General features: G+C 49.8%; 7 protein-coding genes across 7 annotated transcripts; 3 read left to right on the forward strand and 4 right to left on the reverse strand.

The window, feature by feature from the left end:
• Positions 1-1,649: 1,649 nt before the first annotated feature.
• Positions 1,650-3,158, reverse strand: ANOM_008006 (mannitol dehydrogenase family protein; the record flags this gene model as incomplete). Its single annotated transcript, XM_015553262.1, has 1 exon — positions 1,650-3,158. The coding sequence occupies one exon, from the start codon at positions 3,156-3,158 to the stop codon at positions 1,650-1,652; it is 1,509 nt and encodes a 502-aa protein (XP_015404729.1).
• A 2,145-nt stretch (positions 3,159-5,303) lies between these two features.
• ANOM_008007 (putative amino acid permease) lies at positions 5,304-7,181 on the reverse strand (the record flags this gene model as incomplete). The annotated part of the gene is made up of 6 exons (XM_015553263.1): positions 5,304-6,088; positions 6,177-6,546; positions 6,605-6,615; positions 6,665-6,744; positions 6,812-6,996; positions 7,062-7,181. 6 exons carry the CDS (start codon positions 7,179-7,181, stop codon positions 5,304-5,306), a joined length of 1,551 nt encoding a protein of 516 aa, XP_015404728.1.
• A 1,342-nt stretch (positions 7,182-8,523) lies between these two features.
• ANOM_008008 (uncharacterized protein) lies at positions 8,524-10,788 on the forward strand (the record flags this gene model as incomplete). Its single annotated transcript, XM_015553264.1, has 4 exons — positions 8,524-8,622; positions 8,680-8,822; positions 9,132-9,474; positions 9,814-10,788. 4 exons carry the CDS (start codon positions 8,524-8,526, stop codon positions 10,786-10,788), a joined length of 1,560 nt encoding a protein of 519 aa, XP_015404731.1.
• A 29-nt stretch (positions 10,789-10,817) lies between these two features.
• ANOM_008009 (uncharacterized protein) lies at positions 10,818-11,276 on the forward strand (the record flags this gene model as incomplete). Its single annotated transcript, XM_015553265.1, has 1 exon — positions 10,818-11,276. The coding sequence occupies one exon, from the start codon at positions 10,818-10,820 to the stop codon at positions 11,274-11,276; it is 459 nt and encodes a 152-aa protein (XP_015404730.1).
• A 3,236-nt stretch (positions 11,277-14,512) lies between these two features.
• Positions 14,513-16,449, forward strand: ANOM_008010 (S53 family peptidase; the record flags this gene model as incomplete). The annotated part of the gene is made up of 3 exons (XM_015553266.1): positions 14,513-14,612; positions 14,694-15,670; positions 15,724-16,449. 3 exons carry the CDS (start codon positions 14,513-14,515, stop codon positions 16,447-16,449), a joined length of 1,803 nt encoding a protein of 600 aa, XP_015404738.1.
• Positions 16,450-16,926: 477 nt separating this feature from the next.
• ANOM_008011 (uncharacterized protein) lies at positions 16,927-17,785 on the reverse strand (the record flags this gene model as incomplete). Its single annotated transcript, XM_015553267.1, has 3 exons — positions 16,927-17,353; positions 17,417-17,489; positions 17,545-17,785. The coding sequence occupies 3 exons, from the start codon at positions 17,783-17,785 to the stop codon at positions 16,927-16,929; spliced, it is 741 nt and encodes a 246-aa protein (XP_015404739.1).
• A 3,149-nt stretch (positions 17,786-20,934) lies between these two features.
• ANOM_008012 (putative amino acid permease family protein) lies at positions 20,935-22,697 on the reverse strand (the record flags this gene model as incomplete). Its single annotated transcript, XM_015553268.1, has 2 exons — positions 22,444-22,697; positions 20,935-22,391 (listed from the first exon to the last, which is right to left on the reverse strand). The coding sequence occupies exons 1-2, from the start codon at positions 22,595-22,597 to the stop codon at positions 20,935-20,937; spliced, it is 1,611 nt and encodes a 536-aa protein (XP_015404724.1). The 5' UTR covers positions 22,598-22,697.
• Positions 22,698-24,248: the final 1,551 nt, after the last annotated feature.

Genomic DNA, 24,248 nt, shown 5'->3' on the forward strand with positions numbered 1-24,248 from the left:
TGGTATGCCGAGTTCACGAACTTCAGCTTTGTCTTTCGGACAGCAGACGATCCGTCGTTCAGCTACAATTTCCACGTATAGTCGAAAGCCATCGTCGGAATAAGACAGATACTAGGTTCTCGTCTAGATTGCTGGATTCCCCTGCCGGGGTCAGTGCCAGCGGCTTTGTGGACAGCACGTATCCGGACAGAACGAAGAACACGCTCACGGCGAAGTGGCCGCCTAGAAGAAATTCCGCACTCCTGGCAGACCGACAAAGTAGCACTGGTTCTCGTAACCATAGGCATTCTCAAAGATCCGGTCTTGTGAGATCGCCCCGTGTGCCCACAGTTGATGACGTATTCAGTACACCAGGACGGCGGCAAATCCTTGTAACCCATCGAGATACGCGGTGCGTCGAAGTAGCTTATTCCCACTGTTGGATTTAGTGAAAATAGCTAGTCGAAGGGTGTCTATACATCATCTTGTCGCGCGAATCTGGGTGGATGACAGTTTCCAAGTGCGGGTGGTGTCTTGTCAGTGCCTTGCTCCAACATACCGTCATCCTTTTTTGGTCTGCATCTGAAGCATCAATCTCCAGCAGAAGAAAGAAAAGACCTGAGCAATTGGAAGCTATATCCAGCCGGCGTTGTCAAATAACCGCCGACTACTTCGGTAAATTCATACAGTTTAACTAATACATATTGAATCGCCAAGATAGAAAAATATAGTATTTGGCTAATACGTACAGACATGTTACATACTAGTAGTTCTACTAGTATTGGAAGTTTCAACCAATTGCCACTGAACACCAACAGACATGTTCTAGGGTTTCACTCTTGTATAAAAACTGCTACCGTAATTTTGAGATATTTCGAATATTTTTAATATCAAAAGTGCTCCTCTCTCCCCCTGCACCCTCATTCTCTATGACCTGTGTGGTGCATCGCTCTCCGACAGGATCCCCCTTACGCCGATCAACAGTCCATTCGCCAACCACATCTCCCCGGCGCAGTGCGTGCGTGATCCGCGGCCGCATCCGAGCTTCCAGAGTATCGCCGATCGCCTCATACGGAGTACCGCATCAGGAATCTAGGCCGTTTTCGTCAATGGGTGGTCCAATTGCTGCATCTTTGGTGTTTTGATAGGCGGAATATGTACGGTGTATTCGAGCTTTATCGAACGGATAGAAAGCTTTAATGCTGAGTTGATAGGAGCCAAGATAACTAATTAATTAACTAGTTGTCAACATTGACTCATGTAAAAAAGGGACAAGGTCACATGTGGATCGGCTAACGATGTCACGAGAACGGGTTCGGTTGCCCCGTTTTGGGCCAGATTCTCGACGCCCATTCCCGCTCGCAGTGTTTGGTTTGTTTGCATTGCGATAGACTCTTCTAGCCATCATAGCTCTGTCGATTCTTCAAAGACAGCATATCCTGCCAAGACTCTCCTATAAATAGAATCAATCATGGGAGGTCAGCATTGTAATCTAAGCATCGTTCAGTTGTACGCTGGAATAACAAAGAATTAAATGTTGTCTATCATTATCTATCTCTATATACCGCTTTTCCTGTAAAACCATTCCCATATAACACAATCATAGAAAACTTAAATATCAGACACAGGTATACCGTATATATTAAGGCAACAGCGCGTAGTGATGGCGCTTAGTCAATGTACTTGGGAAGCGTCTTCAGGATGCCGTCCCGGGCGATGTCCTCCATCGCGGTGGTGATCTCCTGGATGAATCGCTTGTCGCCCCGCAAATCGTCACCGAACAGGCTCTTGATGCTGAGCAGCTCGGCCGGGTTGGTACCTCCTGCGCGGGCCTTGGCCTGGAGCTCCTCGCGCATTGGGTCATCAACCTGGAACGTCTTGCCGCTGTCATCGACACCCTTAATGTAATGGAACCAAGCGGCCGCGACGAAGCACAGGCGGCGGAATGGGCCAGTAACCCAAATCGCCTCCGCGATGGAGGGCATGATAAACTGTGGGATCTTGCCGGAAGCGTTGAGGCAGATGCGCGGCAGCTGGTCCATGATGGTTGGGTTGGAGAAACGCTCGATGAGGGTCTTGCAATACTCATCAATGTTAACCCCCGGAATCTCGGGCAACAACGGCTTCACCTCGTCCTGCATCATTTGCCACACAAACTTGCTGAACAGCGGGTTCTCCATGACCTCGTGGACATATTTGAAGCCGGCCAGCTGACCGGGGTAGCCGATGGCCGAGTGGCTGCCGTTGAGCAGGCGCAGCTTGTGCTTCTCGAACTCCTCGACGTCGTGGACATTCTTGACCACCTGAGCACCGACCTTCTCAAAGGGTGGGCGGCCATCGGAGAACTGATCCTCAATCACCCACTGCATAAAGGGCTCTGTGACGACAGGCCACGAGTCTTCAATGCCAAAGTTGTCTGCAAGGGCCGTTTTATCGGAGGCGGATGTCTGGGGGGTGATACGGTCGACCATGGCGTTGGGGAAGGCGCCTTGTTCAGCAATCCACTTCGCAATCTCAGGGTTGCGGAGGCGTGCAAAGGACTCGAGCATGTGGCGGGTGATGGATCCATTCTTCTGCATGTTGTCGCACGACATGACGGTGAAGGGCTTGAGCCCTTGCTGGTAGCGGCGTGCCAGAGCGGCATAGAGGAAGCCGAACGTGGTGCGTGGCGCCTTCTCGTTGGCCGGTTGGAGGTCGAACTGAATGTCAGGGTGCTCACTTTGCAGCTCGTGCGTGTTCTCGTTGTAGTAGTAACCGCTCTCGGTGATGGTGAGCGACACAATGTGCGTATCGGGGTGCGCCATCTTGGCAATGACGGCCTCGCGATCGTCGGGGGCAAAGAGATAGGAATTGATGCTACCAACAACATGGGCAAAGCTGCCCTTGGCCGACCGCTCGATGACCGTGTAGAGGTGGTCCTGCGATCCTAAGGCGTCGCGCATAGTGGCGTCAAAGGGCTGCAAGCCAACGCCGCAAATTGCGTAGTCAGTCACACCATGTTTCTCCATCAATTGGTCGACATAGACGGCCAAATGAGCTCGGTGAAAGCCGCCGACGCCGACATGGACAATTCCTTCCTTGACGGCGCCACCGCGCTGGTAGGTGGGAGCTTTGACCTGGGCTTCACCAGCCGCCGCAATTTGCGGCAAGTTCTTGCTGTTGAGCTTAAGGGGAGCCATTGTGAATGTGAGAGGAGGGAGAGAGAGGGACAGAGAGAGAAAGAGGAATTGAAAGGATGACAAGGGCGAGAGGCGAGAGATAAAAGGGGTTTTTGGCTGGGGCGCTGACTCGAGGGTCACCGCCAGTCTTTGACCGCTGATTAGAACAGGATTACATCATGTGGTGGGGAGGTGAACTCACGAGGTTCTCGAATTTTTCTGCCACCTGGAAAAATTCTGAAAGTACCAATTGAATTAGATAAGCATCCTTTCGTTTCTTTTTTCGGTTGCCGCTATCGGTCGCCGTATCACATTTAAACTAAAGCTGCTTAAGGTTTTCATGCACGAAGTCGCTTTTTGTCAATGGAACAAAAGGAAAAACTCTGAGATCCACCTCGAAAAAACCCTAAAAAGTGTCAGCTGTCCAAAATAGACAAAGATATAGATCTTTGGCAGTAAACTCCCACCATACCTGACCTCAATCCAAGCCAAAGCTCGAAAAATAGGAGAGAACAACTGGTGGCAAACTGGGACAATCTTGGATTGGGATGATGGCAAAGTGCCGGGACACTCCACAACCCCAGTGCTTCCTGGACCCACGAGAGGGCCGGGGCAACCCACTGAGCCATGGAACATGACCGAAGCTTCTCCCGAATGCTGTCGTCACTGTCAATCGCCGTAGGAACCTGCTATGTCCCAAGGACCGAAGTAGGCAGGAGGTGATCGGGCCGAGATCGTATTGGTAGCATGGTGTGGATTCCAGGCACTGAACCCACATTATCCGGGTCAGAGGGGCGAGCACGGTTGGTATTGTCAACATGGGGGGTGGCTCCTGAGACCCTCTTCTCCATCGATCCCAATAAAATGCCCAGTATCATATCGGTCTCTCCGGTGTGAGCATTAGATCGCGTCTGAGCACCGCCCCGTTATTCGAATCAGTACGGATACAGACCGGCTATACACTATTACCACACCGGAAGTTGTCTGAGGTCTTTCAGACAAGTCTCGCAGGAGGCGAGCTTTGCGTAGCGGGGTCGAGAGCTCCTAGTACAGAGTTTCAGCATCACGGAGTTCTGACTGGGGTTGATAGGAAGTTATACACATATTATTCGTAATTGAGTGGTAGATATAGATGGAGGTATACCTGATAAGGAAGTTCCCAGCAGCTAAGAAGGTAAGTTGATTGTATTCTACAGTGAGGGGTCTGTACAACCCCTCCCACCAAACACCCACGTGATCTTCGGCCGAGATCTTGTCAGCTGAATTTAACTGCCACGCATACAGCCCTATTTCCACTGCCGAGCTGCTTCTTCCTCATGACTTGCATGAATGTGACATGTAGACCTGCATGTATCATATAGTACCTGACACCCTCCTCTGCAGACTAGTGATGCCTATCGACACCCGCATCAAACTCGACAAATGGCCTCATCAAATTCAGGTATGTCTGCTCGATAGCGAAATGCATAGATGTCAGTCTGAAGTCTCTCGTGACCACGGAGCGCTGCCGGATGAAGCGGCGGTGTGCGTTTGTTGAGCCTGGAAGTCAGCTCCAGCTCCAGAAGGATGAAGACAATCCCTTAGTTCTCAATAGTGAGACACTAGCGCAAAACTTTACGGCCCGTCAGCGTCGATACCTCGCCGTCATATACCTCCCGGTCAGATGGAGCCCAGTTATGTCGGCATGTTGGAGAGAAAGAGGTTGTTGTCGATGCCACATCTTCTTAAACCACTAGGCTGCGTATTACATTTTCCAAAGCCACGATGCAAGCGCAGCTGTCATTACCTGCCTTCACAGCAGGAGAAATCAATTATGGATCAGGGGTGGCGCAAAGCGAGCAGACCAGGGTGATTCGTCGACACGTTTGTTGTGAGGTGGTGTTGTATAAGCTGATGCTAACCAAATTTGCGATATCTCAATCTATTGAACATCGCATATTGAGCTACCCATGATGGTGTCTATCTCCAAGAATCTTCTAAACAACGACATGTTCACACGCTCACTCGGTATAGTGGGACAATGGACGGTCGGGGCAACTGTTTCACATCACCACATAATATTAAATTTTGCACCGTTAAGAGGAAGCATCTGCAATGTCTCTTTGGCTATGCCAAGTTGAGGACGGAACCCCAAGGCCCCTTCAGCCAGCCGTCGATGTATGTACTCTAATCTGCTATCACCTTGATCCTGGGACCCTGCCAGCGTTTGTGGCCCCGAACAAACCAATCGATAATAGCGAAGAAAATCACCGCCAAAAAGACAGGCGCAGCATAGTTCATGTTCTTCGCTGTCACAGGGTATCTCGGGGGAAACGGGAGGAAGATGATAATGTATATTCCGTACATGATGACGAAAATGTTGAGCGGGATCCCCCAAAGTCCCAATCGGAATGAGCCCCAACGCACTTCCTGCGGTGCGCGGATGCGCTTAATTAGGAGGAAAGTGATGGGAATGAGGTAAGAGATATACTGGCCCAGAGTTGTCAGAGACAGGAGCGCATTGAAGGCCGTGGTGGAGCCGATGTTGATCAAGGCAAGAAGCACGATACTGGATGAGACTAGAAAAAGAGCGCGCAGGGGAATTTTGTGCCAGGAGGAGATATGTACAAAGTAACTGGAAAATGGGAGACCTTCGTCGCGCGCAAACGCCCAGGTCAGCCGGGTCACCGAGGCCAGCCCATTGAGCAAGGCCACAAACCCCGGCAATATGAACATCATCAACATTCCCGAAGCAGCTGCATTCGACTTCGTGGCTGCATACAAGATCTCAAGGAGTGGATAGCCGGTCGGAGTATTGAGAGCGTCCTCTACGCTGCCCATGGTGTACAAGAGACCGATGGTGAATCCCAAGGCAACTATGCCATTGATCAGGACGCTGTAGACCATGGATCGGGGAACTGTCCGACGGGCATCCTTAACTTCCTCTGCCATATGAACCACCCCGTCGAAACCTGTCCCAGCACAGCAGTCAGCTTGTCTTCTCTTCCTTTGTCACTAGGAGAAATATTGATATGGGGGAAATCTAAAGCCGGACTATACCACTGAATGTATAGACTGCAGTCAAGAGGCCAATCGACCAAATGACGCCATCATTTTGCCAGCCACTGGTGGAGTTCTCAAAATAGGTCCAAACGAACTCCGAAGAGTTGCGAGGGCCCAGCACAACTAAAGTAATCAGGACAACAGGGAAAAACACGATATGAATGATGCCACCGATCACTTCCACGGCGGGCAGCAGACGGCGACAGTAGATGTTCACGGCCAAAGGGATCAACAATACCGCCCATATAATCAGAGTGGTATGCCAGGGCTTGGGGATATAGCTCGGGTTGCTCTGGACCGCAAGGGCCTTAATTTGGGTTCCAATCAAGAAAGGCGAGGTGGCGGTATTGGCCCACCAAGCAAAGATCTACCATCATGTTAGAGAGAGAGCCATGCAACTAGATCAGATGGTTAGGGTGCCAGACTGTAATCCACCCTGTTCTGCGCTTAGTGAGCATGCATCGACACAAAAGCATGAATCTTACCTTGCATAAAGCTCAGGAATCGAGGAGCGCACGGAGCAAGATCGTAAGTCCAATGGTACTGAGCTCCAGCCACAGGGGTTCTGTTTTGCCAACAAGTTAGCCGAAACGGACTCATCACCGGAGCTATTAATCAAGCAATCCACCAACATCGATGCAAGTTCGGCCAGCGATAGAGCCATTCCTAGCGACCCGATAATTGTCAAGATCAGCCCGTAGATAAGGGCCACGGGGCCACCATTCTCTAAGCCTGCAGACATGCTAGCCCCGATCGCTTCCCAAGAAGCTTGCAAAGTCGCGGCAAAGGCCAACATGGGAAGGAACCCGAGATATCGCTGTTTATAGTTTAGAAAGGCAAATACTTCGATCCACTAATTTGGCCTTGGTTCGATAACCATACCTCAAGCCCTGGTTTCCGCTGAGACCCTTGACTCTGAGAAGGTGAAGGCTTACGGACGGTATCGCGAGGCAACTTGTGTTCGCCATAGCCGTGGGCCATTTCAATCTCATTGTATTCCATTGTTGTGACCGTTGAATGGGCTGTATAATGCACGTTCTTCCGAAAGAAAAGCCAGCGGGGGGTGCGTGGTTGAGAGCAGAGTACGGGGGGAAATGCTTACTGAAAAACAAAAAGGAGAAAGGAAAGAGGAGAAGAGAAGTCTCCCATCCTCATCCTGCCGACTGCGCTAAAGGTACAGCCTACTATGGTCATGGATGATACCCTGTCCAACCTCTGAGCTTTAGTCCCATGTAGTAAAGATCATCGAGGTTCTAGCCCTGGGCGGCGTCACACAACCAGAGGTAAGGCTACACTAAATATTACCGATACAGATTAAGAGCCTACCAGGAGACGTTTTAACACACTCAATAATAGTCTCATCTAACATGCTGTATCGATTTCTCTTTGTTGGAGTATACTGTGCCGTTTCAACTTGTTGGCGAGCTACAGATTGGAAGGATATAGGTTGTTATTACACGACTGCACGCAATCCCATCCGAAGAGAACAAGGAAGAAAGAAATGAATACCCCCAGGACAAATAGATTCCACATGAATCCGATCAGGGGCATGATCCCGCGCCGTCTAGAACATGATGCCACACGCACATCACTCACTCACTCCCCTTTCCCTTTCCCTCTCTCTGCTTTAGTCCCTTCCCAATCCTCTTGGAACCCTTTACCCCATGTTATCCTCATTTTCGTAACTCTGACCTTGGTTGTCTATTCCATTCCACGATGCCTATCAAGACTGATCCCCTACCCCCGCTTGAAGAGACAGGAGTGGACAACAATGGGCCCCTGATATCAATTGTTACGTTTATTTCTTTTTCTGTCTCATTCATCGTAGTCCTCATCAAGACTTGGTCCATGGTATATCTAAAGCGGGTGGTACTTTCCGTCGATATCCCAATATGGACCAGCACAGTGCGGCTTCCATTCCATGCAACACCGTCTCCAAATAACAGCAAGGGATTCACTCTCCACAGAGTAGAGCTAATATAGTAATAGATATTAGCGCTTGTTCAAAGCCTTCTGATACAGTTTGCCGTCGATCGTGGACTTGGAAGGCATCTCGAAGCCCTCTTGAACAGTACATTAGATAGGAACAACCAGGTGAGTCTGTCTTTAACCTTGAAGCGTGGTCGGAACCAGGAATCCAAGGATTCCCGACGCACTTAACTCCTTAAAAACACTACTGAAGACTCACCTTTCGCGGTAGCTAATGGAAGGATTTCCACAGCTGACCTATGCTGCGCAAATTATATTCTTTTTGGTTCTTGCCCTTACTAAAGTATCGTCGAGCAATTTGATCTTGTCGATCGACCCAACCCAATCCATTCAGATGTATTGCCACAGTACACAGATGGCCATTGCTGGGTGGACAGCGTTGGCAGTCTTTGGATTCGCCTTCCAATGCCAAACGCCACGGTGGCAGTATTTTCCTAGTCGCTGCCTTGGAGAGGTGAGCCGAATTTGAGGAATTGATCTTGGATCCGAACCCTACGCTCAGACGTCCTAGGGAGCCATCATGTATCCGATTGTGGCTATCAACATGTTAGTCGACCTAGCGCTTGTGGCTCTACCAACAGTCATGCTCTGGAACGTCCAAATGCCATTGGCTCGTCGCGTTAAGCTGATTGCAACATTTGCGTCTCGCATTGTGTAAGCCTCACGCACATTTAAACGGAGTAAATACATTACAACTACGACTGATTATGAGCAGAGTCGTTGTTGTTGATGGTTTCCAAATATCCCACCTGGGGCAATACCTACATTCTACCGACCCCACGTGTTCGTCATAACTTCCCTCCACATATCCGGAATCAGAGCTTGGCTGATGGAAACATTTAGGGTCGATTTTCAGGGTAACTGCTTGCAACCAGTACGGCATTTGAAGTTTCTCTCGTAGCGTTCCTTCCATACGGGACGTGTTTATTCTCCGGTCTGCTAACTTTGCATTCCGCCGAGCAGAGTGATGATGAACGCCGCCATTATCACAACGTGTATCCCCAACTTGTACCGTGTCATGAATAGCCTGGCCCTCAGAATGAACAGAGTCCAAATCCCTGAGGAGTTAGAGCTGAGCTCATCGAAGAAGTCTCATGGGGCAGAGTCTGGTTCCCACGATGTTGCTTCTTCGGGACCCAGCTTCCAGGCCGGAAAAGGTGTGCTCAAGGTCCTCTGCTACCCCCGAGATGCCGGTACGAGAGAAGATAGTAAATGTGTGCAGTGTGCCACTGTTTATGCCGGTGACCACGATGGGGCTGAAAGCACTGAAAGTATCATTGCATCACATGATACAGCCTCGGATCATGTCAGTGCACTGGAAGATGAAGATAATTCCCAGTGCAGGATACAGAATGACAGCTAGTAATTAAGTAAAATAGGGAAACGAAAATATCTTAAATTCAAGTTTCGAGTCTAGTATTATGAGTATATATCTCTTTCGTCAGTTCGTCAGGTTTTTGTATGCTAATGAAAACTTGAACTAGTTTAGCGTGCCACTCTCTATAAAACTCAAAATACGGGGGAAAAATTTGCTTGGCCCCCAAATTAGCGTCCTGCCTCGGATGCTTATAACAGCAACTACCCTTCCCCTATCCAGATTCCAAGCTGCTTTCGCTTGTATATCTTGGATTGAATTCCGAGACAGTTGGGTATAATGGCGCCATGGGGACTTACCACCTTGGCTCTCCTCACTACAACAATCAGCATTCTCATCAAACCTACCGGACACCCTTCACTTCTTGAAAATGTAAAGCGCAACGTACTCATGTTTTCTCCATCCCAGTCGGCGATCCTGGTCGTATTATTGCTCCTTGATTTAATTGGCTGGAGACTCTTGAGCCTCGCTGATATACACGCTGGCTTAATGATTCTGAACCATTATTATTTCACATCAGGCCCGTCTGGTCTCGAGCACAAAGTGTGGTGGCGTTTCACGCGGCGCGCGTTTCTCATGGTAGGAACAGTGCCGCTGTACGTGATTCTGCTAAGGTCCGAGCAGTCGCCATGGATCAAGGTCATCGTGACCCCATTGGTCGCTGATTCGATGTTGGCCGAACTGTTATCTTTACACTGGGACGCTTCGGATGAAGACTTGATCTATAATCGAGACTGGCCTCGTAATACGCTCGTTGTGAAGCCTGCTAACCCGCCCACTCGCAACCATCACGAGAACCGGGAAGGTGCAGATGAAAAGAAGAAGACAAATGAGAACAGAGATACGTCGTCATCTGTCACCACAGAGAATCTCTGCGAGCGGGTATACGGGCTCTGGTCGCCAGTAGCCGAGGCAGATGACAAGCAGGATCCACGATCCTTGCCTCCGAATGATGCCAACTTAGAAAAGATTTTCTCTCCCACGTACCAAGCCCCGGGGTACAAGTGTAGGCACTGGCGATGTCTCATCTATCGAGTAAAATACCTCGCCACTCGAATTGTCCGTTGGCCACTGTTATTTGGAGACCTGGCGTTGATCACCTGGCTGCTGCACCGCGACCTGCAGCCCGTGACGCTCCTAGTGGCGGATGCCTTGCTAGACATCCGCCTGTTAAAGGATCTGCTCACCCTGTCGTACTATGCATGCATTTTTTCGTCGGATGCATCTCTGTTGTGGTCGCTGTGAGGCTGTTATTCCGCCTGATGTGCCAACATATGTCCTTCTTACGGCGCATACAGCAGTGGTTCCAAGACCTTGCCACTGCGGCTCCAATCACCCACAAAGCCACCCGCATTTTCGGATTTATGATACTCTATATTCTGATCTTCTACGTCTGTAGATATCAGATCACGCAAATCCCACCGTTGTCACGGAATATCCTCTCGATTTTCATTGAGCTCATAGTGATTCCCATCTTTTACGCCATGATGTACCCGCTGGTCTGCGGCAAGGAAGCTAATGAGGGTATCCCTACGGACCCTGAACTCCAGCCTCAAGCCGAACCAACGTCGGATGCAGGCTCAGATCCGGATAGTACCTCCCAGGATAGCAATAAAGACGCGGGCAAGGATGCACCCAGTTCCCGCCAATCGGTGAATGGAGACCGCTTCCATATATTGCGACTTGGCTTGCTTATGTCCACCGCGACCATCTGGTTTTTTTTCTGTCGTTAGGATGTTTAGATAGATATGAGCCCTATGCCTATATACAGAGTGGTCAGCTAAATCGCTTTCTCGCAGTCTAGTCTCAAAATCTTGTTTGGACCTATCATTTCATCAACTCCGCCTAGGACCATGTATATCCGCTCCACTGGGCCAGCTATGCCGATTATGTGAGCTACGTCTGTAGTGTAGTGGGGCTTTGACAGAGCTCTTTAAGAGCTGATAGCATCTTTGGTAACTACTTTACTCCATAAGTTGTCGAAATAAATAGCAGAGGATAGTCACAGTTGTGTGTTGATCTTGTGAAGAGTAGTTCCGAAAGAAATGCATGACTGGCAATGCTTTCTTATCTCGCATCACTAGATAGCCGAGTATAGTATGCCGAAAGAGGACAAAGCATTAGCAATTTCAAACTATCGAGTTGGTTGCTTACGTGAGAACGCCTTTCGCAACGCCACAGATTTAATCAGACTTTAGAACCGGGGATCTGTGACAGATCGGTCTCTGCACACGATCCATAGCACCGCAAGAGCTTTGACGTTCAATCGATCCAATCCTGTGCACCGCTAGCAGGCAAGAAGCAGATGCCGGTCCCATGACACGGCGACAGCTGCTGGCAGATTGGGATATCAACCGGTAGCACCCATGCAACTAATAGATTTGTTCTGTTCACCCGTCAGGCTTTGGTATCCAAAACAAACTTATTCAATTGGCTCCTGAAAGTTAGGGAGGGATTAATATTCTTTACGCAAGTCCTCTAGGCATAATAATCCTAACACTGCGCGATATTACGTACCCATGTTGGTCTTCTCTCACTGTTCTTGCTCATGACACAGGAGGATTACTGAGATTCGCGTTGTCGCCAGGTAGGTAAGCCGGGGTATGGCCCACATTCCAACGTGCTTCATAAGAAAGTTATCGGTAAGAATGCAACTTTTGGGCGAAGCATGTAACAGGGGTCAAGACGTGTTAAGGAATGCTATTCCATTACGTATGTGCCACTAGCTGCTTACTGTCAGCACCAAGAAGCTCACTTTGACGGTGGCTCAGCCTTATCAAAGAGCTGATCAGTAGGTTCTCTATAGCAGATGACGAGTACAATGAGTCAAGGATTTAGAATATCATAATCTAGGTTCTTACAGAGAAGAATGTATTGAATTCACATTCCTTTGAAGACAAACATAATTCTGGTCCTGTTGTCTTCTAGAATACTTACCCGGATTCCGAACGGGTTCCATTGCTCGGGGTTTTATAACGTAATTGACAACAGTCGATGAAGATCTGCGAGCCACCAAACTGTAATTCCATCAATTCTTTCGGCACTATTTCTGAGGTGAAATCTTAAAATATTAGCTATAATAGTACATAGAGATTCGGAAAGATTGAAACTTTTAAGACTGAGATATTCTATAATAATTGTAAATTATACTATATTCTTCTAAGGGCGATTCTAAAATCTAAAATATTAAAAACTTTGCGGAAGTTAGAAGTATCCAAAATAGAGCTTTTTAAAATTCCACTCTCGGGATGCCTTGGCCATCTTTAGGAAAAAGTATTAATAATAGTAATACAAATCTGTAACACGTATTCCCTTTGATTTTCATCTTTTATCTTAATCTTTTCTACAGAGAAGATTTACCGTTTTAACCATCAAGAGTTGGCGGGGCCAAGACCGAAAAGATATATATCCGCACAATAGTATAGATATTTCCTTGCAAGGCTAGAACAACTTCAAGTTGCTGCCAAAGGTAACTTTTGGATAAAGTAGAACATGTCACTTTCTCTTTGCAATTATGGTAACATTGCATAATGCATAATATTTGCTACTATGGACTCTCCAAAACCGAGGAAGCCGAATTCAAGAATCAAGGATTGGAAATGGAAAGTTCTGCAAGGTTGTTGGCACCCCGCTTCGTAGCGTCTCCATGGTAATCAAGCCACGGAACGTTCGTTATCTATTTGTCCACCCGTTGGAGCTCCACAGTTCAAATCAAGCTACCCTAGTGACAACACAGATCGCACAATCTCTACAGAGTACTTGACGGACTATACCAGTTGACATATGCTGTGAAGCGTATACACTTCCAAGCAGTCGAGATAAAGTTGTTAAGATCGGATCGTAAGCAGCAATGTGATTACGTTCTTCCCTCCCTTCCATCTAGGGTTGAGACCTATGTCAGGTATCGCGGTACATTCTTCAGCCTGGCAAGTCCGGCGGTGTGCTTCACACTCCCCACCTGGTTCATGAACTGGTATATTAATTACCTAATGGGATCACGCCTTCATGATAGAGATGTAGCAATCGCGATATTGCGGATTTCACTTAATATAAACTGATAGGGCAGGTTTCTCTCGGCAAGAAAGAAGCGTCGGCTGGGCGGTGCTTGTACCGAAGAAGCATAGCGGGGACGCGATTAGTCTCTGCCGAGTCTGAATATTGCGGAGGATCGCAGTTCAGGTTACATTGAGCCAGAAAATGGTACAATTGTGGGAAGAGAGGGGGGGGGGAAGGGTTGAACACGAAGTACACGACGAGGAAAGGTACTTGGTTATTGATATGATGTGTATTTATAGTCAGCAAATACGAGTCACCGCCTCAATGTGGATGAGTACAGTCAGCAGTCCGAAACAATGCTTTTGTTGTTGTTGTGTTGTGTTGGTATTGTTTGTTCTTGGGTGCCTTGGCATGCAAACTGGACAAACAAACATCGCAAAAAAGACAAACAGATCGTAGGAACAGAAGAGACAACAGTTCAACATCTCACCTCAAATCGACATGAGTGAAACCCGGTATCTATATCGAACCGAACAGCAAGATGCAAGTTGTCAGCGACGTATCATGCACGCCCAAAATGGCAGCCGGATTATCGGCTTGGCCCATTCGGTGTCGCATCCCGAATTAGAATAGCGATCTCCACATCCCCTGACGATCGCATCTCACCTTGCATTCTGATAAGCCAGGGCGCGCGATTCCCCCATTGCACCATGTAACTATGCGCTGCGGGCTTGGCCGAATCCCCTGGAGTCAATCCAATCATGCTGGCCCGGCGAGGAGGGTCCCGACGGACGTCCGGTGCATTCATTGATTGCTCAATGGCATGCAGAGTCAGCTGCAAAGCGATGACACTGCGCTATCGATAACAATTACGCGAAGGCTGGTCGTCTAATCTGGAAATAAATACGCTCCGCATTCGCCTCCTTGGTCTTTCCCCTCTACAACCATTGTCCGCGATTTATCCCAGTCCACGATGTTCTTCAGCCGTGGAGCGCTTTCGCTCGCAGTGCTTTCACTGCTCAGCTCCTCTGCCGCAGGGGAGACTTTCGAGAAGCTGTCTGCCGTTCCCAAGGGTATGCGCCCCTTAGTCCGCCTCATGATCGATAAGCATGAGCTCTAGAAGTTCTCGGTCGCAAATACTAATTGTCTACTAGGATGGCACTACTCTAGCACGCCTGAAGACAACACCTCGGTTTGTCTGAAGATCGCCCTCGCGCAGAAGGATGCTGCTGGCTTCGAAAAGGCCGTCCTGGAGATGTCGGATCCCGACCACCCCAGCTACGGCCAGCACTTCACCACCCACGATGAGATGAAGCGCATGCTTCTCCCAAGGGATGACACCGTTGATGCCGTTCGACAGTGGCTTGAGAACGGCGGCGTGACCGACGTTAAACAGGATGCCGACTGGATCAACTTCTGCACTACTGTCGAAACCGCGAACAAGCTCTTGAATGCTCAGTTCAAGTGGTACGTCAGCGATGTGAAGCACGTCCGCCGTCTCAGAACCCTGCAGTATGACATCCCCGACTCGGTCGCCCCTCACGTCAACACCATCCAACCTACCACACGTTTCGGAAAGATTAGCCCCAAGAAGACCATTACACACAGCAAGCCCTCCCAGTTGGACGTGACCGCCCTTGCCGCCGCTGTCGTTGCAAAGAACATCTCGCACTGTGATTCCGTCATTACCCCCACCTGTCTGAAGGAACTTTACAACATTGGTGATTACCAGGCGGATCCCAACTCGGGCAGCAAGATCGCCTTCGCCAGTTATCTGGAGGAGTACGCGCGGTACGCTGACCTGGAGAACTTTGAGAACTACCTTGCTCCCTGGGCTAAGGGCCAGAACTTCTCCGTGACTACCTTCAACGGTGGTCTCAATGATCAGAACTCCTCGTCCGATTCCGGTGAGGCCAACCTGGACCTGCAATACATTCTCGGTGTCAGCGCCCCACTGCCCGTCACTGAGTACAGCACCGGAGGCCGTGGCCCCCTCGTCCCTGACCTGACCCAGCCGGATCCCAACGCCAACAGCAACGAGCCGTACCTGGAGTTCTTCCAGAACGTGCTGAAGCTCGACCAGGAGCACCTTCCCCAGGTCATCTCGACCTCCTATGGAGAGAACGAACAGGTAGACAACTTCCTCACCGTTGATTCTTGAAGCACATACTAAATGATACCCAGGAAATCCCCGAGAAATACGCTCGCACCGTTTGCAACCTGATCGCCCAGCTCGGCAGCCGCGGTGTCTCCGTCCTCTTTTCCTCTGGTGACTCCGGTGTTGGCGAGGGCTGCTTGACCAACGACGGCACCAACCGCACTCACTTCCCTCCCCAGTTCCCCGCCGCTTGCCCGTGGGTCACCTCAGTTGGCGCCACCTTCAAGACCACCCCTGAGCGCGCCACCTACTTCTCCTCGGGCGGTTTCTCCGACTACTGGGGCCGTCCCGAATGGCAGGATGAGGCCGTGAGCAGCTATCTCGACACAATTGGCGACGCCTTCAAGGGTCTGTACAACCCCTCCGGCCGTGCCTTCCCCGACGTCGCGGCCCAGGGCATGAACTTCGCCGTCTACGACAAGGGCACCTTGGGCGAGTTCGACGGCACCTCTGCCTCCGCCCCGGCCTTCAGCGCTGTCATCGCTCTCCTGAACGATGCCCGTCTCCGCGCCGGCAAGCCCACTCTCGGCTTCCTGAACCCCTGGCTGTACAAGACCGGCCGCCATGGCCTGCAAGACATCACCCTCGGTGCTAGCACTGGCTGCACCGGCCGCTCTCGCTTCGGCGGCGCCCCTGACGGCGGTCCTGTTGTGCCTTTTGCTAGCTGGAACGCTACGCAGGGCTGGGATCCCGTCACTGGTCTCGGCACTCCCGACTTTGCCGAGCTCAAGAAGCTTGCCTTGGGCAACTAAAGTTTTGTTTTATATAGATATAACAGATACCACTATGTACAATGTGTCTTAGATGTGTTCAATACAACTGTTCATAAATACTTACACTACAATCCAATTAAGGTTGTAATTCTGGTCTGCTTACGTGAGGGTCAAGTATGGGGTACAGTAACATCATCCAATAGACCTCAGTCCTCCAAAGCTGACAACACATTAGCGATATGACCCCCACAGTAAGTGCTGGTTTGAATAATATTCCAAGCCAAAAGCGGCGGCCAATGCTCGGCCTCATCGCCGAGAGAATACCCCCCACCTGTACGTAACAGACGAAAACAACATAAACAAATTGCAAACCACCCGACGTCATAAATAGCCAGAGGTATCACCCACCAAAAACCACCATTAGTATATACATCCCCCCAGCTTAAACTATACCTAATTCCCACCAAGACTAAATCCACCCAACTCAATCCACTCCCACATTTACCGAACCATCCCCTACAAAGCCAACAAAGCCCCCACAGCAACAGCCCCCAGCTCCAAGCCCATATAACCCGTAATAGCAGGCGCAGCATTAACTGTACCCGTCTCTCCGCCCTGCGCAGCGCTCGTAGACGAAGCAGTCGTACCGGCACTATCATTTGCACTGGAAGAGCTCGAAGCGGATCTGGAACTAGAACCGGCCGTAGACCGAGTTGCCTGGGCCGATGTCGTGGGCGAAGTCGCAGACCGAGAGGTCGAGTCTGCGCTGGAGCTGGAGCTTGAATCGGATTCGGATGTAGGAAGACCGGGGGATTCGGCTGTCGTGGGGCCCGCGCCTCCAGTGGTTGTAGTTGCGTCTGAGGTTGCGGGGGCGCCGGTGTTGAACATTGTGCTGTCCGCTGGGGTGTGGACGGTTACTCGTGTTGCTTCGCCGGTGCAGCGTCTGTATTGGTTCGTCTTGGGTTAACACATGGTATATAGGGGGGATAGGTAAGTAAGTAATTACCCCATGAAGCCATTGCAGCATCCGACGAAGACGTTGCCGTCGAACTGACAGCGTTCGGCAAGGTTACAGCCGACTTAGTCTTATTAGTATAGGTTCATCAAAACTAAGAAGAAAGGTAAGTAACATACTTCCGCCGTTATCATGGGCGCAACAATTCGGCGAACATCCAGTCCCACAACACTGTCCAAGAAAACACTGTCCACCATCAGGACATGTACCTCTCCTCTCCAGACCGGCCTCCTCGATAGGCGTGAACTCCCTACTCGCCAGGATCGGGGCCCGGAGCGCCTGCGCTTGTTCTTGTTCTCCCCGCGCAGCAGCGAACGCGGCAGAAGCCAGGAGTAGCGAGAGTGTATTGGCGATATACATTCTTTACCAAGTTTATCCTGCTGTATGAAACCTGGAACCACGGTACATAGACCCAAGACTAAGAAACGATGGAAAGAAAGAATCGGAAACGTCTCCACTGTCCAGCAATGTAGTAGTATTTAAGCCCTTCAGCCTCAACGTGCCTCGCTTCCCGTCTCGTATTCGAACTTGGCACGGGCCCATTGATCTTCAGTGTTGGCGGGCTACTTGGGAAGATCCTAATACGGAATAGGTAAAACGTCAGTTCGTTAATTTAGGGTCTCGTATTCAGGGTCTGTTTGTGTGTTGGGGTTGTCGGGGCTTGCCGATCTGATATGCGGGATTGAGTCATTGGCTTGGGACGGAGTAGAGTTTACTGGATGTGACATTTTCCAGAACAATGTTTACGAGACATGGAGACTGCATAAAGCTGAATAGCTAAGCATTATGCTGGGTAGATACCATGGTATCCTGCCATTGATGGGTAGGGCTGTGGTGGATCCCCTGGTTGACTCCAGGATTTGTCGGTTACTCTATGCTCATGATTTTTGTAGAACTGACTACCTGACTCAGGTCTCTTATCGAAAATTTTAGGAGAGGCTTTGTCTGGTGCTTGGAATGTGTTGATTATTTACAATGGGTCCTACATTAACGTTGAGCGTGTCTCGTTGCTGGCAATATGTTGACAAGGCCAGCACTAGACGCTTGGCCGGTTCTCTTAAGTTCCTTCTTGCCTATCGCGGCCCTTCTACGTAATAAGTAGCGCAAGCATACCTCATGTGCCTATTACAGAGGCGAGTAACGATTTGACAAGTCAAACCGAAGATGGTGACTGACCCGTACCACCAGCAGAACCGAGGTTGTTCACGCCGATCAGTATAAGAGGACAGCACGCTTGGATGGGTAGACTTTCAACTAATGGTCCGTAGGTGGAGAGATGACATACAACCTCAATGAGATGGGCTTTTCTATAGGTCGCTGAAACGGGAAATGGACGGTATTTGGCTATAACTATGGGGGTGTTATTTTGCTTTGTTAATATGGTACTTGACTTCGAAGAAAAGGCGCAGGCACCGATCAATACCGATGATTCCCTTTACAAACGCTATCTTCTTATGGCTATCACCAACATGAATTTTGTAACGACTCGGTGTCGTCTGCAGTTCAATACCCTCTGCACGCCCTCAGTTATTGAGTATTGAAAGGCGAAGAGCAAGGTTAAATGATAAAAGAAAAAATGATACCTAGAGAATCTTGCATGGAAGACAAGACGAGGTTTTCATTGTACACTTAACGGCAAGGTAGGCCTCCCTCGCGAACCAATATCCCTGGTCTAAAAGTGCTACTTTAATTCTTACGCCCGTGTATAACACCAGTCATAGCACTGGCATTAGTGATGTTAATCCTTCTCATCCAATCCATCATTTAGCCTACAGATGTCCCTGTCACTCTGTCCTGCACTAGCATCCTGCCCAGCCATCTAACAGAGAGATACCTGAGCAAAATTCTCATGCTCCCAGCTAAATTTGGACGTAGGTGCCTCGGAGCTGATCGCAACTCTCTTTACTACAGCTGCACAGCCACTGCGGAGCTTACTGGGTAGTGCCAGGCACATATTCACATTAGCGCGAACCATTGGAACGACCAGTGAAGCCTGGCGTCATGGTTCATTGACTGGTGAAGTTCCTGACTCTTCCGTATAGATGTCGCAATGCAATAAAAGTGAGGACAAGCCATAGAAAGGCTCGAGGCACCACTGAGAGCAAAGGGAATACTTACTGAGAGTCCTGAAGTCTCCAAATTGCCTAAGTTTGCGTTTCTACTCGCAAAGATGAAAACCAGAAGCCTAGTGCTGCGTCACCAGTAATAAGAAGCGCTGGTTAGAGAGTTCAATGCGCGTTCAGAGGTCAGTTCTGCTAAGTACTTGCCTCCCCCTAGTTCTATGACCAAGGTATACCACCAGAAATCCTCTCTTGTGAACCTCAATGCAGTCGTGAAGTCCCAATACTCATGGTACCAGCCTGTGCATTCCCAGTCAAGGAAGCCTGCAATCCGCGCCTTGTTAATCAAGATATTATGGGGTTTAAGATCACCATGAGTAAAACAATGCGATGAGACAGCTTATGCATAAGCTTCGCGCACGCGAGTGCATCGTTGAATGCCATCTCAGATGAGAAGCCACCTGACCAAGATGGTTGTATGAGATACTCGTTGAATTCTTGTTCGCATTCGAACGGGCCGGCATAATGATTAGAAATGCGGACACTTCTGACTGCAGTGCCCAATGAAGAGCAAATTCTGTTTCCACCCCACGGACTCTGCCATCCTCGTATCACTTCTAGATAGCCTTTAAGCTCCCGTGAGATAGACTCTTTGTCTTCGTTACTAAGCGTGTCGTATACTTGACCCAACTCTTCGCCAAGCACGCGAGTCATCCGAATCGAGACTGGTGCGTGTGGTGTGTCAAGATGCTCTCCGTAGCAGAGGACTCTTGGAACTGGAAGACCCACTCTCCTGGCGATTTGCATAGCCAAGACTTCTTCTATCCGTGTACCATCGGACCATTTCAGGATCAGGCCAAATGGAAGCTGGGCAATCTGATTATCGTAGGGAATCCCAACCCAGCTGCAATATGATCGAGAAAATCGTCGCATGTAATAATGTAGAAACCCCCAAAACCGGCGAAGAAACGGGCGTGTCGGGTTCAGAAGTGGCTGGCATCTGGTTTCTCGACGAAGGCCCGACATTGTTCGGCCATGTATATTCTGGCATGAGAAAGCGAGGCAGTAACCACTGTTTCATGACGGGTAATGAGAATGACACAAGCAACTAAATGAGTAAAGGTGGCACGAGAAAAGCAGCGTCATCCAGACACGCCAAGATGGTGAGAGAGGCTTTGGCTTTCATATAGAAGTTGAGAATCGTGGGCAGGTTTACATTGGACGTGTAAGGGAGCTATACCGGAAATGGAAAGGCTGGCACGGGTCCACAGGGTCGTCACGTTTACTAAACCGAGGGATACGAGACTAGCTGGTGAACCTAGATCCTGAGGATTTATTAAAGAAAGATAGGAAAGAGTAATATCTGGTCTTCACGCTAATTATATAGAATACCTGATACAACGGCGTAGAGGATAATGACAATGTATTCCCGACACTTAACCAATTGGTCTATTTCTTCTTCGAATCCGGCTCAACTGTCCCCTCATTCTCCAAGCGTTGCGCCACAATCATCTGCGCAATGGCATCCTCCGTCTTGAGATACGTGCGACTTCCCTGAATGAACCAAAAGCTGACAGACACCACCACCATCACTCCGAAGACGGCAATGGCGTAGTTCATATCACCCGCCGCTGGGTTCGGGGAACCAGGGAAGAAGAAGAATACTGTGGTAATAGCACAGTAGATCACACTGATCCAGTTCAGAGGCTTGCCCCATCGCCCGAGGTTGAATTCGCCCGGTGGCAGTTTGTCCCGTCCGACAACGAGCAGAGCGGCGATGGGCATGCCATAGGAGATGGTGAGTGCGATGGTACTCACACTGAGGATGGCCTCCAGCACCGTATTTGCGAACAGATAGAGAATTCCAACTAAAGCGATCAGAACGCCCTGGAACCAGAGGGAGCGCGCGGGCACTTTCCACACGGGGTCCACGTGGCTGAGGTATCCGCTCCAGGGCAAACCGCCGTCGCGTGCGAATCCCCACGTCAGTCGAGACGCGGTCGTTAGGACACTGATTCCTTGTCCCAGGCCGTTAAAGATGAATAGTGCGATCAATGTTGCGCCGCCTTTTAGTCCAATGGTCTCGAGCATCAATTCAATGAAAGGTAGTCCGCTGGGTGAGTCGACCACCCTGTCCACATCCTGGATACAGAAGAGACAGACGACCATGAAGATAAAACCGGTGACAGCGCCAAGTAGCACAGCCAGCCAAATAACTCTAGGGGCGTTCTTTCGGGGGGCCGGAATTTCTTCCACCATGTGAATGACCGCGTCGAACGCTGTCAGACCGTAGGCGGCCTGGACGAGCCCTGTAAACCACACTACACCGTCGCTCCAGCCAGTCTGGTTGATCCATTTGCCGAACACGAAGGATGCTGGTTGGAAAGATAGATCTTTCTTCACTCCGACCGAGATCAGCAAAGCCAGGGACAGGATGACGAACAATCCGGTGAACCACACGCCGACAAAATTGTTAATCCAGGGGAGGATTTTCTCCCTCCGGCACCCCACCACATTGATCACGGTCAAGAGCAGCACACAGCCGATGTAGACGAGAAATTCCAGCCACCCGGTGCCGGCTCCCCCCCACGAGGGCTCGAACATGACCTTCATGCCAAGAAGAAACTCGGTCATGAAGGCGATTTGTGATGCGGTCAACGTCCACCAGCCGAAAGTGTTGATCCACGCGCACATGTACGAAGCAAAGCGACCCAAGGGGGTTTCCCATAGTCGGAAGACCCAGTACGCCTGGCCCAGCGCTGTCGGCATACTGCTGGCGAGCTCGCCAAGCGATACAGCGACACAGAGGTTACATGCTGTGACCAGCACCAGACCCCACAGAATAGCCACAGCGCCACCGTTGGTCAAACCGCTGCTGAGATCCTGAGCAAAAGTTGAATACGTTCCTAGATCGTTTGTCAATAACAGTCTTTCATCCCTTCTGTAGAGGGTCCATACCAAGGACGCAAAATGCCAAGGCTAACATGCTCCACATATCGAATTTACGCGTGAGGGCCTGGTCATGGCCCATTGCCGCGAGATCATGAGCATCTTGCACATCTTGATCAACCAAGTGCGGTTTAAGGGGGTCGGAGTTGGATTCCAGGTCCATACGGAGATTTGATCACGTATGACGAGATGATGAGAGTTCAGCCAAGGGGTGGACAAGTCAATTCGATGGGCAAGTGGTGTACCCTACTGTCCATTTTCTGCCCGTACTTTTTCTGGAGGAAAGTTTCCAAGAAGCTGACGCTGGGGGGTTCATATATCAAACCGGTCAGCTATACCCCGAGAGGGGAAGCAAGGAAGCTCTGCCCTCGGACCCCCTCACTTAGGGGGGCGTTGGATGGGTGCAGATGGATTAATCGAGGAGTTTAGTTTAATCAGTGGAGTTGGTCATGGTAGCGATCTTCATCAGTCATTGATAGGCAAGAATGATAAGTTGCGGGTAGAAATCGTGACGTTGGGCACTCCTTTTTTTTTTTTTGCCTTTTCTTCTTATTTTTTCCACCGTAAAAAGTTTGCGGGGTTTTTTTGTGTCAACTTCTCGGCAGGACATCCTAAGTGGGGATGGCGCTGTTTTGGCTGGCCTTCAGCATTGGAGCCATGGTTCTTCCCCCAGTATCACGGTTACATCTTCGGTTCTGCGCACGGCAACAATGGTGATGCGAGGGAATATTCTACGCCATTTGTTCTATGCCAATATTCTATATAACCCCTATATTATAGAATGCGCTCTTTATTCTCTCCGCAGACACGCTCCGTGGATGCATACATTCAGCTGTACTCGCGCGCCACGACAAGAGCCACCATGCGTACATGCGTACACACGATTCGGTATCAGCTCTGCAAAGTCAATCAGCTAAACACTTCGCCACGTCCCGATTAGGAAAGTCTATGCGGCACATGATAAGCCTGATTGTCGATCCATCGACTATCTCCAACCCGTGCGATAACACAAGGCGAATGCGAATACCAGTGCATCTCAACTCGGTGGCGTGAAGACGCAGGTGGGAACGTCAGATACTGAGAGTTTCTTGTCCTCGTGGCCAGCCAGCGCATGGTATTGTCGCCTTCTCTCCAGCATGATCGGCTCAGGCTCATCTTACATCAGTAGCGTCTTTTAGGCTAAACCTTGATGATAGCCGAATCCGTCTGGGAAGGGGCACTGGAAATGCGGGGAAGCTCCAGACAACCAAAAATATGGCTTGTCGGTCCACTTGTCACCGATGTCTTCATGCCTATGGGGGCCTGGCCGTCTAAGATTAGTATTAACGGTTCATGACTTGGATATAGCGTATGCGGTAGCTATCTTGTTCACCGACTCCAATGTTTCCATGTTCCAACAGAGGTTTATCACAATTACAGTTTCCTGGGGATGTTGGTTTGTTCAAAGATCGTCTCCTCCTACCCTTCAGGGAAAGTACAAGAAGCAATCTCCAAGTATCGAACGGATAGTTCTTGAACGGACTTTTGGCCGACTTCGGATACCAGTGGAAAGAACTGGCTAATCCTACCATGAGACAAGCATGTAACCATGTGGCCAAGCCTTGTCTGACATCCGGTAAGAACGAATGCGGAGCTTTAAATTAGCTATAGATTAACCGTGAACATCGCAAAAGTCAATTGGATCTGTTGTCTGAGAAAGCCGCCACTTTCTCGGTGCCCTAGACGCCGAGCTCTCCACAACAAGCTACATCCATATGGATATAACATCCTCGTGGGAGTCGGACTCACCACACTTGCATCTCCTGCTATAGATT

The sequence above is a fragment of the Aspergillus nomiae genome, assembly GCF_001204775.2.
Source record: "Aspergillus nomiae NRRL 13137 chromosome Unknown contig00245, whole genome shotgun sequence".
Lineage (NCBI taxonomy): Eukaryota > Fungi > Ascomycota > Eurotiomycetes > Eurotiales > Aspergillaceae > Aspergillus > Aspergillus nomiae.